Source organism: Oncorhynchus tshawytscha, unplaced genomic scaffold (assembly GCF_018296145.1).
Source record: "Oncorhynchus tshawytscha isolate Ot180627B unplaced genomic scaffold, Otsh_v2.0 Un_contig_12034_pilon_pilon, whole genome shotgun sequence".
NCBI lineage: Eukaryota > Metazoa > Chordata > Actinopteri > Salmoniformes > Salmonidae > Oncorhynchus > Oncorhynchus tshawytscha.
In genome coordinates, this window is record NW_024609669.1 from 56,047 (window position 1) to 71,370 (window position 15,324).

A 15,324-nucleotide genomic window follows, 5' to 3' on the forward strand; every position below is an offset into this window, starting at 1 on the left:
TACAGTAATGTCTGCAAAACACTACAGTAAAAACTACAGTATACTACAGTAATGTCTGCAAAAACACTATAGTAAAAACTACAGTATACTACAGTAATGTCTGCAAAAACACTATAGTAAATACTACAGTAATGTCTGCAAAACACTACAGTAAAAACTACAGTGTACTACAGTAATGTCTGCAAAAACACTATAGTAAATACTACAGGAATGTCTGCAAAAACACTATAGTAAATACTACAGTATAATACAGTAATGTTTAGAAAAACGCTATAGTAAATACTACAGTATACTAGAGTAATGTCTGCAAAAACACTACAGAAAATACTACAGTATACTACAGACAGATCCACAAAAACACTACAGTAAATACTATAGTATATAAATATAGTAATACTTCTAAAGTATAGGTATATATCATTTTTTCGTGTGGAGTGTCTCAATGTGACAACTTTCCAATGTTCTCTTGCAACTTTCAAAGGCTCACGCACGCACGCACGCACGCACGCACGCACGCACGCACGCACACGCACACACACACACACACACACACACACACACACACACACACACACACACACTGTATAAAATGCTACCTAACCCGTCTCATTCCTATAGTGCCACGGGCCAGAAGAGCCATCAACTCCTCTCAGTCAATCTACCATCGCTTCCCACCAGATGAGGGACTTGTGTAAAGAGAATAAATAATATTGCATCATTTTCTCTGGTCTGTTAATTCTGTATTCGCTTGTGCCTGAGTGTCTTCCTCAGAAAATGACACTCACCTCACAGTCAAGCCATCCTGCAGTAGTACAGACAGCCGTTAGGAGCAAAGGTCAAACCTATCATAATAGTATTTCATGTAGTATTTCCCCCCTAACATCTCTGCAGTCATATTTCTGATTCTCGTCTTAGAGGCCTTGCTTCTGAAGGCATCGTCAGACTCCTGGTATCCTGATTGTGTTCAGAATGTACAGAGACTGTGTCTGTGTTTGTCTCCTCCAGTGTTGCGTTCTCAATGCCGTTCTCAATAGCACCCTGATCCTCCATTTTTACCTCCTCCTTCTCCTCCCCATCCTCCTCTTTCTCCTCGTCAAACGTCTCCTCCATCTCCACTTTTTCAAGGGCCACCTCGTTCTCGTAACAGAAGGAGTTGGAGCAAGAGACCAGTGACTTCTTCTCAGCCAGGTCCCTGGCACTACACTGGGGCGTGTTGCTCACCTCGTAGGTTTTCTCGAAGCGCGAGTAGTCCACCTTGTAGTAGTTATTCTCCTCGAACAGGACTGGCTCGAAGCGGTGGCCCCAGAGAACCTCGCTGGCCACGTAGGAGCTGCGGCACTGGGTGGTCATGGCCGTGGCTTCCACCATACCTTCCAGGATCACCACCATCTCAAACTGGGACGTTTCCAGCTCCTGTTTGCTCATCTCATACAAGGGGCTGTCCTCGTCGATCTCATGGACAATAGTGATGGGTGACACCAGGAAGACGCGGTCGACGCCGCTGTCGAAGCCCACGTCAATGTCCATCTGGTCCAGGGGGATATACTCGCCTTCGGCCGTGGTTCGCGACCTGAGGAGGTGGGCGCGCACGTGGGCCTCCACCAGGTGGCTCTTGCGCAGGTTCCCCACGCGCCACATCAGGCACAGCTTGCTGTCCCGCATGGCCACCGTAGCGTAGTGGCTGAAGATTAGCGTCTCGTTCCTCTTCTTGGGCTTGGCCATCTTAGCCATGACGGCGCCAATGATGAAGGCGTCAATGATGCAGCCGAAGATGCTCTGGAAGACCACCATGAAGACGGCCACGGGACACTCCTCGGTGACGTAGCGGTAGCCGTAGCCAATGGTGGTCTGTGTCTCCACGGAGAAGAGGAAGGCGGCGGTGAAGCTGTTGACGTTAGACACGCACATCTGCGTCTCGTTCTCCAGGTCGCCGTAGGAGAGCGCTACCAGCCAGAAGACGAAGCCGAAGAAGAGCCAGGAGAGGAGGAAGGACAGGCAGAAGATGATCAACATCCAGCGCCAGCGGATGTCCACACAGGTGGTGAACAGGTCGGCAAGGTAACGCTGGCCCTTCTCGCTCATGTTGATGAACTGCACGTTGCAGTGGCCGTCCTTCTGGACGAAGCGGCTCACAGCCTGCTGCTGCGCCGCGTGAACCTTGGCCACCGTGCCGTTGGCGTAGCCGTTGGGCACGGCGGCGATGGCGGCTAGCTTCATGCCGTCTTCCTCGGAGGAGACAATGCTGTAGCGGTGGCTTCGCACGCTCCCCATGGCTTCCCCCTGGGAGGAGGAGCAGCTGGGCCCAACCGCTGCTTCTGCTCTGGAAAACAGTCTGAGTTTTTGGTAGAAGCGTTGGAGAAACAGTTTTGAACGCTCGCGGGGACCCACTAAGACAGGAAATGTGGAGTTTAGGACTTTTGGGTCCTAGGGAGTTGGATGGGGAAAAGCTGCCCCTGCTGCTGTTGCACCTGGGCTTCTCCAGAGGAGAGCCGTGCTGGCGAGGGGCCTGCTCAGTCCTCCTCTCTTATGGGTGTCTCGGACCTCATCAGTGAAGTGGCCTGAGGAAAGGACAAGCAAAAAGAAAAGTCTGTGTTAAGACTAATTGGTGGAACCACAAGGAAAGATCAGCGGCGTTCAACCTATTGTCTAAATGATGCATTCAACACTCAAATGTGCACCACAACTTGACCATTCACACGGAAGTAAATACATTCTACTGTACATTTTAGAATATTTAAGTAAATGTTGGGCTCAGGGATTGTAGACATGACAGACATTTTTTATTCCAGTTCTGTATCAGCTGACAAGATAACAGATCCTCTCAGCTCTGCTTAGTGCTGGTATTAATTAGGCTAGACCAGCCAATTGAAAGTCACATTACAGATCAGGTTCATGTTAATCAAACAAGTCATTGGAGCACAAAGGAACCACTATGTGTGTCCATCACAGGAGGTTGGTGGCACCTGAATTGGGGAGGACGGGCTCATGGCAATGACCAGGGTGGAATCAGTGGAATGGTATCAAATACATCAAACACATTGTTTCCATGGTTTCCAGGTGTTTGATGCCATTCCATTGGCTCTGTTCCAGACATTATTATAAGCCTTCTCCTGTGGTGTTCATGTATGTGGGTTTCTGCAAAAAATATCAGTGATCATACCTTTTCCCAACATCTTTTTACTTGATATTTTTCCCCCAATTGTTTATTTACATAGTGCTAATGTCCAATGCTTGTCCCCCACTGTAACAGTTAAGTAGACATATTTTAGTCCATATTTTCTGTGGGATCTTTCAATGATCTACTAGGAGAATAGAATAACACCTGTTCAGCTTCTTCTTCTACTCTTAACTCAACAACTTCTACAACGTAATCATGTAATCAGGTTTAAAGGGCCAGCCTGTAAACAAGCTCTATACAGGATGGTCTCTTTTAAAGCAACAATAACCTTGCAGTGCATGCAACAGAGCAACAAGGACAACTGAACTAGAAAACCCAGTAACTATCGACTGCATCTGTGTGGCCTGAGAGAGCCATTAGAATGCACCACAGGGTATGAATTATTGTCTGCCGGCTTACTTCCACCCTAATGCCAAAACAACTAACAGTGATTTGAACCACTGTCACAGAGAGAAGGTCAAGATGTCATTTGGATGAAGTCCCGTGTGAGAGGCAGTCGGTTGTACACTATGGTTATTTTGGTTGGCCCTTGCGGGTTGAAAATACACATTTGTGTCTCGTTATGAAGTGTGATCTGTCTTGTCCAATATTGGATAGTGAATGCGTGTCCACACTCTCAAATTCCCTTGGCGTAAACGCTTGGTATTTAGAGTAGGCTATTACCAATTGATGTACACTAAGTAGGCCTTTTGATTGTAAAAGATAAAAGCTCTAAAGTAGAGGAAATCAGTGTGTATAATTTAATTCATTTAATTATCCCTTGAAAATATTGCACTCTTCACTGAATGTGACTTTGAAAACGCACAGAGGTGCGTCCTAGACAACAGGGAACTCTGGGAAATAAACAAGCATCCAATTTGGAATTCCAAGTCGGGAAACTCAGGCATCTTTCTAGAACTCAGACTTTCCGACATGAAGATCACTGACATCATGATTTTTTCCCCCAGAGTTCCCAGTTGTCTTGAAAGCTCCATCTCATCCAAGGCCCTCATCTCTGTTTTACTCATCCAGTGATGTCACTGTCAGGTTGACTAGGAATAAAAACTAGTGTTGATTTGCATGATGCATTATTGGGAGTATGGTTCCCTCCGGAGACTGGGGTTTAGTCCCCAACTCCACCTCCCAAACTATCCCTCCCACCTTTCTGCATCCCCTTTTAATTCCATATACAATACTCTCCTTCAACAACAAAAAGTCATTCAACAAGTATTTAGTTTAAATGGACAAAGTCCTACTTCAAATGTAATGTATCATGATGAATCCATCATGTTTGTGGTGAACACACAAGACAGCTGAACTCTTGAGATACCACTAGATCAGTGAAACACCTGGAATAAAACTACAAAATAAAAATAACTTGGATCTATTTTTACATGTGCATTTCATGAGGTTATCGGTGAATATTTCATGTAGCGACGTATGACCCGTAGGCCAGGCCTACTATCCTGAGAGAGATAGAGTGTTTTGACTTGACAACGAAACATAACTTGACAACGAAACAGGCTGGTTCACTGTGAATGAGCTTCCTATGGGACGTCCTAATCTTCTCCAGCAAACTAACTACACCCACCACACACCACACATTACAATTAACAGGCCAGATCAGACCGCAACCACCTCATAATCACTATGCTTCTGTAACAGTATAACTTTAGACCGTCCCTCGCCCATACCCGGGCGCGAACCAGGGACTCTGCACACATCAACAACTGACACCCACGAAGCATCGTTATACCCATCGCTCCACAAAAGCCGCGGCCCTTGCAGAGCAAAGGGAACCACTACTTCAAGGTCTCAGAGCAAGTGACGTCACCGATTGAAACGCTATTTAGCGCGCACCACCGCTAACTAAGCTAGCCGTTTCACATCTGTTACACTTCCTTGCTATCTAACAAGTAATTTGGCCCCACTGACCATCTACCAATACCTGCGTTGTACCACAACACCAACACCACTAAATACATTCAAGGCTAAAACAAGCGTAATGATGAAAGGATAAACCAATGGAAAGATATCCTGTATACACACTGACATAATATGACAGACCAAGAACATGAACGTCAGACACCGGCAGAGACGCTGGCTACAGTGTCAAACTGAGACTGTCTACTGAGTCCAGAAAGTCAGGGACAACAAATAAGACTGGGCTGGAAATCAACAAACAGCACGCCTCAGTTACGCCCAATCTGTTTCCTCAAATAAAATCTGTCATTGTGAAGTCCATTCATTAGATTCCACATCAACCCTTATCTAACCAGGTCATCAGAGTGTGACTGTGTGCACTGAGCTTAGCTGCACCACACAGACTGCAACTGTTTATTTTGCCTGCGTGCAATTAGGACCAGCTGAGACAGATGGAAACTGGTTACATAAACCTGCTCCTTTAAAAAATATATATTATTGCAAAGAATAGATCAATAATGTCTATCCAATATTCAGCAGCACTGCAGCACCATTCATTATGGAATTACCTGCTACTATGGGATGTCAGGGTTGACAGTTGGCTTTAATTCATTGTTTTGAATCAGGGTTGTCAGAATTAACATTATGTTTGAGAGAAATATTTTTCCTAGTCTAACTTTAAATTCGGATCATAATCAAATAAGTGTAGCTTAATATATTTAGGTAGGCTAGGCCGACTGTCATAATTCATGCATAGGTCTATTACGGCCAATTGATTAATCAAATACAGAAACACACTATAAGAAACAGCGATGAATAAACACTGTTCAATTAATTATATATATATTTATTTATTTATTTTCTGAAGCAATGGGTGTAGGCTACTGGGCATAATCATATCAACCTGGGCTGGCCTACAGGCTCCTTTTTCTCTGCGTGACAGGTGGAAGGAAGAAAGTCACGGTTTATGTTTCGTTGTCAAGTCAAAACACTTTCCAACTGATAAGGGAGCATTACCTCGGCTATTCATTGGATATGAGTAGCTTAAATTAAACATACTTGAATCTCGCTGACGCATCGATACCACACAACTAGTAGCCTATAACCCACAGAATACTTAACTCCCTAACTCTCTGAAGTATATCGAAAAAAGTGCTTGTTGAACACTATACATATGAGACAGCCTCATCAAAGACAGTAAAACTGAAATAAATAATATTTTTGCATGAACACTGTCTGGGCCTCTTTGGTTATATTTTAGATGATCACTCTTTGTAGAAATAAAGTAGGGTATGTCCGGTTCAATTTATAGGCTAACATTATACAGAAGACTCGTTATTCACGGTTGCACCGTTATTCCCACGTAGACTACACCGTTAGAACGAAGTAACGGGACATTGTTTACCTGTTGATCTTTCGAGAGCAAATCAGCGGTAATTTATTCTAATACATTCCATGCATCCAGGTAGGTTTTTGCGTTAATATCCATATTTGGGTTCCACCATTCATATGTGATATCCGGATAGACATCGTAATTACTGCCATCAACCTCTTCAGCTGAAGAAGATACTTTGCTTTGCACGGGCGGACTTTGAAAACACATGTGCCTATCCCCCGCCCTGTCGTTGTAGTCGACCAATAGAAAGCTACAGCGCTTGTTTGGACTCCAGCATCAAATAGTTCATCATGTTCAAAGCCCATGCGCGCACACGATAATAATAATAGACTGATAAAAGGGCTATTAAAAATAATACTACAATTTTGTCATAATAATATAAAAAATATATACTTTATTTTAATCAACCTTACACTAAGTAATCCGTTTATTAGGTCATCTCATATACTTTTTTGAGTATAGTTGTCTACAGTACAGCACACACACACACACTGAACACAAGGTGGTGATATAGAGGTACTGGCGCAGTCGTCAGTGATAACGAACAGCTCTGTGATTTAACCCGTGTAGAATGTGATGCAGTATAGTTGTCTACAGTACAGCACACACACACACACTGAACACAAGGTGGTGATATAGAGGTACTGGCGCAGTCGTCAGTGATAACGAACAGCTCTGTGATTTAACCCGTGTAGAATGTGATGCAGTATAGTTGTCTACAGTACAGCACACACACACACACTGAACACAAGGTGGTGATATAGAGGTACTGACGCAGTCGTCAGTGATAACGAACAGCTCTGTGATTTAACCCCAGTGTAGAATGTGATGCAGTATAGTTGTCTACAGTACAGCACACACACACACACACTGAACACAAGGTGGTGATATAGAGGTACTGACGCAGTCGTCAGTGATAACGAACAGCTCTGTGATTTAACCCCAGTGTAGAATGTGATGCAGTATAGTTGTCTACAGTACACCACACACACACAATGAACACAAGGTGGTGATTTAGGTACCCGCAGTGTAGATAATGAACAGCTCTGTGATTTAACCCCAGTGTAGAATGTGATGCAGTATAGTTGTCTACAGTACACACACACACACACACACACACACACACACACACACTGAACACAAGGTGGTGATATAGAGGTACTGGCGCAGTCGTCAGTGATAACGAACAGCTCTGTGATTTAACCCCAGTGTAGAATGTGATGCAGTATAGTTGTCTACATTACAGTACAATGTGATGCAGTACACACACACACACACACACACACACACACACACACACTGAACACAAGGTGGTGATATAGAGGTAACGCAGTCGTCAGTGATAACGAACAGCTCTGTGATTTAACCCCAGTGTAGAATGTGATGCAGTATAGTTGTCTACAGTACAGCACACACACACACACACACTGAACACAAGGTGGTGATATAGAGGTACACGCAGTCGTCAGTGATAACGAACAGCTCTGTGATTTAACCCCAGTGTAGAATGTGATGCAGTATAGTTGTCTACAGTACAGCACACACTGGCACTGAACACAAGGTGGTGATATAGAGGTACTGACAGTGTCAGTGATAACGAACAGCTCTGTGATTTAACCCCAGTGTAGAATGATGCAGTATAGTTGATTTAACCACAGCACACACACACACACTGAACACAAGGTGGTGATATAGAGGTACCCCAGTCGTCAGTGATAATGAACAGCTCTGTGATTTAACCCCAGTGTAGAATGTGATGCAGTATAGTTGTCTACAGTACAGCACACACACACACACACACACTGAACACAAGGTGGTGATATAGAGGTACTGACGCAGTCGTCAGTGATAACGAACAGCTCTGTGATTTAACCCAGTGTAGAATGTGATGCAGTATAGTTGTCTACAGTACAGCACACACACACACACTGAACACACTGACGCAGTCGTCAGTGATAACGAACAGCTCTGTGATTTAACCCCAGTGTAGAATGTGATGCAGTATAGTTGTCTACAGTACAGCACACACACACACACTGAACACAAGGTGGTGATATAGAGGTACTGACGCAGTCGTCAGTGATAAACGAACAGTCACAGCTCTGTGATTTAACAGTGTAGAATGTGATGCAGTATAGTTGTCTACAGTACAGCACACACACACACACACACACACTGAACACAAGGTGGTGATATAGAGGTACTGACGCAGTCGTCAGTGATAACGAACAGCTCTGTGATTTAACCCCAGTGTAGAATGTGATGCAGTATAGTTGTCTACAGTACAGTACAGCACACACACACACTGAACACAAGGTGGTGATATAGAGGTACTGACGCAGTCGTCAGTGATAACGAACAGCTCTGTGATTTAACCCCAGTGTAGAATGAACAGCTCTGTGATTTGCAGTATAGAATGTCTACAACAGCACACACACACACACTCAAGGTGGTGATTAGAACGCAGTGTCAGAATGAACAGCTCTGTGATTTAACCCCAGTGTAGAATGTGATGAACAGCTACAGTACAGTGATTTAGAGGTACTGACGCAGTGTCAGTGATAACGAACAGCTCTGTGATTTAACCCAGTGTAGAATGTGATAGAAGTTGTCTACAGTACAGCTGAACACAAGGTGGTGACACACAGTCAGTGATAATGAACAGCTCTGTGATTTAACCCAGTGTAGAACAGTAATGAACAGCACACACACACACACTGAACACAAGGTGGTGATATAGAGGTACTGACGCAGTGTCAGTGATAATGAACAGCTCTGTGATTTAACCCCAGTGTAGAATGTGATGCAGTATAGTTGTCTACAGTACAGATTTAACACACACACACACACAATGAACACACACACACACACACACACACAGGTGGTGACACACATGAACACAAGGTGGTGATATAGAGGTACCCCAGTGTAGTGATAATGAACAGCTCTGTGATTTAACCCCAGTGTAGAATGTGATGCAGTATAGTTGTCTACAGTACAGCACACACACACACACACACACTGAACACAAGGTGGTGATATAGAGGTACTGACGCAGTCGTCAGTGATAATGAACAGCTCTGTGATTTAACCCCAGTGTAGAATGTGATGCAGTATAGTTGTCTACAGTACAGCACACACACACACACACACACTGAACACAAGGTGGTGATATAGGTACTGACGCAGTCGTCAGTGATAATGAACAGCTCTGTGATTTAACCCCAGTGTAGAATGAACAATGTGATGCAGTATAGTTGTCTACAGTACAGCACACACACACATGAACACTGAACACAAGGTGGTGATATAGAGGTACTGACCCAGTGTCAGTGATAATGAACAGCTCTGTGATTTAACCCCAGTGTAGAATGTGATGCAGTATAGTTGTCTACAGTACAGCACACACACACACACACTGAACACTGTGATTTAACCCCACAGAATGAACAGCTCTGATTTAACCCCAGTGTAGAATGTGATGATATAGTTGTCTACAGTACAGCACACACACACACACACACACTGAACACAAGGTGGTGATTTAGGTACTGACACAGTCGTCAGTGATAACGAACAGCTCTGTGATTTAACCCCAGTGTAGAATGTGAACAGCTCTGTGATTACAGTAACCCCAGTGTAGAATGAACACTGAACACAAGGTGGTGATTTAGAGGTACTGACGCAGTCGTCAGTGTGAGCTCTGTGATTTAACCCCAGTGTAGAATGTGATGCAGTATAGTTGTCTACAGTACAGCACACACACACACACACACACTGAACACAAGGTGGTGATATAGGTACCCAGTCGTCAGTGATGAACAGCTCTGTGATTTAACCCCAGTGTAGAATGAACAGCTCTGTGATTTAACCACAGTGTCAGTGATAACGAACAGCTCTGTGATTTAACCCCAGTGTAGAATGTGATGCAGTATAGTTGTCTACAGTACAGCACACACACACACACACACACTGAACACACACACACACACTGAACACAAGGTGGTGATATAGAGGTACTGACACAGTCGTCAGTGATAACGAACAGCTCTGTGATTTAACCCCAGTGTAGAATGAACAGCTCTGTGATTTAACCCCAGTGTAGAATGTGATGCAGTATAGTTGTCTACAGTACAGCACACACACACACACACACACTGAACACAAGGTGGTGATATTAGGTACTGACGCAGTGTCAGTGATGAACAGCTCTGTGATTTAACCCCAGTGTAGAATGAACAGCTCTGTGATTTAACCCCAGTGTAGAATGAACAGCTCTGTGATTTAACCCCAGTGTAGAATGAACAGCTCTGTGATTTAACCCCAGTGTAGAATGAACAGCTCTGTGATTTAACCCCAGTGTAGAATGAACAGCTCTGTGATTTAACCCCAGTGTAGAATGTGATGCAGAAGATTTTGTCTACAGTACAGCTCTGTGATTAGAACCGCAGTGTAGAATGAACAGCTCTGTGATTTAACCCCAGTGTAGAATGAACAGCTCTGTGATTTAACCCCAGTGTAGAATGAACAGCTCTGTGATTTAACCCCAGTGTAGAATGAACAGCTCTGTGATTTAACCCCAGTGTAGAATGAACAGCTCTGTGATTTAACCCCAGTGTAGAATGAACAGCTCTGTGATTTAACCCCAGTGTAGAATGAACAGCTCTGTGATTTAACCCCAGTGTAGAATGAACAGCTCTGTGATTTAACCCCAGTGTAGAATGAACAGCTCTGTGATTTAACCCCAGTGTAGAATGAACAGCTCTGTGATTTAACCCCAGTGTAGAATGAACAGCTCTGTGATTTAACCCCAGTGTAGAATGAACAGCTCTGTGATTTAACCCCAGTGTAGAATGAACAGCTCTGTGATTTAACCCCAGTGTAGAATGAACAGCTCTGTGATTTAACCCCAGTGTAGAATGAACAGCTCTGTGATTTAACCCCAGTGTAGAATGAACAGCTCTGTGATTTAACCCCAGTGTAGAATGAACAGCTCTGTGATTTAACCCCAGTGTAGAATGAACAGCTCTGTGATTTAACCCCAGTGTAGAATGAACAGCTCTGTGATTTAACCCCAGTGTAGAATGAACAGCTCTGTGATTTAACCCCAGTGTAGAATGAACAGCTCTGTGATTTAACCCCAGTGTAGAATGAACAGCTCTGTGATTTAACCCCAGTGTAGAATGAACAGCTCTGTGATTTAACCCCAGTGTAGAATGAACAGCTCTGTGATTTAACCCCAGTGTAGAATGAACAGCTCTGTGATTTAACCCCAGTGTAGAATGAACAGCTCTGTGATTTAACCCCAGTGTAGAATGAACAGCTCTGTGATTTAACCCCAGTGTAGAATGAACAGCTCTGTGATTTAACCCCAGTGTAGAATGAACAGCTCTGTGATTTAACCCCAGTGTAGAATGAACAGCTCTGTGATTTAACCCCAGTGTAGAATGAACAGCTCTGTGATTTAACCCCAGTGTAGAATGAACAGCTCTGTGATTTAACCCCAGTGTAGAATGAACAGCTCTGTGATTTAACCCCAGTGTAGAATGAACAGCTCTGTGATTTAACCCCAGTGTAGAATGAACAGCTCTGTGATTTAACCCCAGTGTAGAATGAACAGCTCTGTGATTTAACCCCAGTGTAGAATGAACAGCTCTGTGATTTAACCCCAGTGTAGAATGAACAGCTCTGTGATTTAACCCCAGTGTAGAATGAACAGCTCTGTGATTTAACCCTCAGTGTAGAATGAACAGCTCTGTGATTTAACCCCAGTGTAGAATGAACAGCTCTGTGATTTAACCCCAGTGTAGAATGAACAGCTCTGTGATTTAACCCCAGTGTAGAATGAACAGCTCTGTGATTTAACCCCAGTGTAGAATGAACAGCTCTGTGATTTAACCCCAGTGTAGAATGAACAGCTCTGTGATTTAACCCCAGTGTAGAATGAACAGCTCTGTGATTTAACCCCAGTGTAGAATGAACAGCTCTGTGATTTAACCCCAGTGTAGAATGAACAGCTCTGTGATTTAACCCCAGTGTAGAATGAACAGCTCTGTGATTTAACCCAGTGTAGAATGAACAGCTCTGTGATTTAACCCCAGTGTAGAATGAACAGCTCTGTGATTTAACCCCAGTGTAGAATGAACAGCTCTGTGATTTAACCCCAGTGTAGAATGAACAGCTCTGTGATTTAACCCCAGTGTAGAATGAACAGCTCTGTGATTTAACCCCAGTGTAGAACGAACAGCTCTGTGATTTAACCCCAGTGTAGAATGAACAGCTCTGTGATTTAACCCCAGTGTAGAATGAACAGCTCTGTGATTTAACCCCAGTGTAGAATGTGATGCAGATTGAATTAAAACATGGTTTAGAATGATGGAACTGTAAATATATTGCATATGACTTCACTACAATGCACAATAATCAATCATCTTTTGGACTTTTCACTAAAGAAACATGGGAGGTATTTTTGTATTTGAATAAAACTTTACGACCATCACATCAGAAAAAAAGTATATTTATTTTAAATGTGGTGCAGTCTGTCCATCACAACAAAGACGTTCAAATGAGGACGACCTTGGACGTCAGATGTGACTTCAACAACGTACTCTTTGTTTATTTATTTAATAACATTTAGTTCAATTATTACATTCATAAAGGATATAACAAAGGAGTATAAAATATGATATAAAATAGTTATTTACAATGAAACTACCCTATTACACTTACTCAAGTCCTTTCCTGAAGTCCTGTGTGATAATGTACTGTATAACGATAATGTAACAATGTTTTTATCTGTCTCTGCTGTTTTGGGATTATCACAGCGTCATCAGAGCCACGCCTCCTGAACCACCTCCTCACTGACATCAGCCAAGGACCTCCGGAATTTCCTGCTCGATCTCACAAACGGCTGCTGCGATTGGACGATAGACTCCGTGGGCGGCGGTCTCCCCCTGTCACCCTCCTGGGCGCTGACCATGGGTGTCTGCACCCAGGTGGTCTGATGAAACAGGGCATAGTCTACCTTGTACTGCCTCCTCCCCACCTGCACCATGTCCTGGAAGCGCTGGCCCCAGCGGATGTCTGCTGGGGTGTAAGACGTGCGTGTCTGGTGCAGGATGCCTGTGGAGTCACCGGTGTAGGTGAAGGACACTACCAGGTCAAAGTCCTCCTCCGCCAGGCTGTCCGGTCCCAGGCTGTAGAGGGGGCTCCCAGGCTCCAGCTTGTGAACGATGCTGGCCGGGGTGGCCAGGATGAGGTGTCTACTCTGGATGTCTAGGTCCTGGTAGGTCACGGAGATCATCCCAGAGGGGTGCTTCGTGGGGCGGACCAGCTGCGCCCGGGCGGTGCCTTCCAGGATGTGGTTCCTGCGGAAGTCGGCGATACGCCACACAAGGCACAGGGCGCCGTTGCGCGCGTTGACCACGGCAGAGCTGCTGAAGCCCACTGTCTGCGCCCTCTTGCTCGCGCACGCCATTTTGGCCACGGTGATGCCGATGACGATTGTGTCGATGAAGCAACTCATCAGGGCCTGGATAGTCACCACCACGATGGCCACCATGCAGTTCTCCGTCATCACCCGGAAGCCATAGCCGATAGTCGCCTGGGCCGACATGGAGTACAGGAAGGCGGAAGTGAAACTGCGGACGTTCGCCACACACGGAGCCGTGTCATGGTCCTCCAGGTCTTTGTGGACGTAGGCGATCAGGAAGTAGAGGACGCTAAAGAAGAGCCAGGAGAGGATGTAGGAGAGGCAGAAGATGAGGAGCATGACCCTCCAGCGGAGCTCCACCAGCGTGGTGAAGATGTCGGCCAGGAAGAAGCTCCACTGGCCCGGGGACTGGTGGAACACCACGGGGCAGCTACCGTCCTTCAGCATGTAGCGCAGCTTCTTCTCCCCCTCCCCCCGGCCAAGATCTCCTCTGCCCATGGTGTGTGTCGTGATGTGTTGGGTATCAATGATACACTGCTGCTGGTCCATGCCTGGACTCATTTTAACAAGGGCTCTTGTGCCGTGCCTCCCCTGAAAAATATATATATATTTGTGAGGTTAGTGTGATTAGTAAAACAGAAAATAATATATAGTGTACACAGTCCTATAGGTAGAAGTACACGTAAAGCGTTTTTATTAGGTCAAGTTTAGTCTCTTTTTACAAGGGTTTAGGTTAGGAAAGGATGTTATTGGTGAGAGACCATCTCCATTACAAGCCAGCTTAATGTCATCAGGTTCCTCTGTGTTTGATGAAGAGAAGCCTCCATGTTTGAGGAAACAGGCTAGGTCACACCTTGCCTGAGGCTATCAGCACCTGAATGACCGTGACAATGTCATGCCCATGCTGTGAAAACACATTATCTTGTTGGCTGATTATTTACGAGAACTGTGATTTGCTAGGGAAACACAGTAAAAGCTGTGCGATTACATTTAATGATAGTCCAAATTATATCCACATTCATTCATTTCAATAAATATTTTCCATAATTTTACAGAAATGAAGACAGGATGAGTCAAAATGAAAGGCAAAAATCAGATGTCAAATTAACATGCCTTTGTGAAACTTCATGTGCAATATGATTGCTGTAACCAAGACAGCCAAAAGGAGAGAGACTTCTGGGTTCTCCCTTCCTTTGTGTTCGCTTCACTAGTCGTCCAGAACGTTCCATTCATTTGTCCTAACATGCTATACAACCATAACACATACATTGCCGATTCCCATTGGCAACAAAAGTTTAACGTCATGTTTCACGTCAAAGTTGTACTTTCCTTCATTGCAGGTTTCTCTAGACGGCCTACTTTGAAAAACTGGAGCCTTCTTCATTGTGCCCTCAAACTTGATCTAGTGACTCTCAA

The 15,324-nt window shown here is 44.5% G+C and overlaps 2 protein-coding genes across 2 annotated transcripts; both read right to left on the reverse strand.

The window, feature by feature from the left end:
* Positions 1-333: 333 nt before the first annotated feature.
* LOC112226275 (inward rectifier potassium channel 2-like) lies at positions 334-6,664 on the reverse strand. The gene is made up of 2 exons (XM_024390649.2): positions 6,486-6,664; positions 334-2,558 (listed from the first exon to the last, which is right to left on the reverse strand). Exon 2 carries the CDS (start codon positions 2,269-2,271, stop codon positions 892-894), a length of 1,380 nt encoding a protein of 459 aa, XP_024246417.1. The 5' UTR covers positions 2,272-2,558; positions 6,486-6,664; the 3' UTR covers positions 334-891.
* A 6,313-nt stretch (positions 6,665-12,977) lies between these two features.
* Positions 12,978-14,864, reverse strand: LOC121845429 (inward rectifier potassium channel 16-like). Its single transcript, XM_042316775.1, has one exon. It carries the CDS (start codon positions 14,467-14,469, stop codon positions 13,306-13,308), a length of 1,164 nt encoding a protein of 387 aa, XP_042172709.1. The 5' UTR covers positions 14,470-14,864; the 3' UTR covers positions 12,978-13,305.
* Positions 14,865-15,324: the final 460 nt, after the last annotated feature.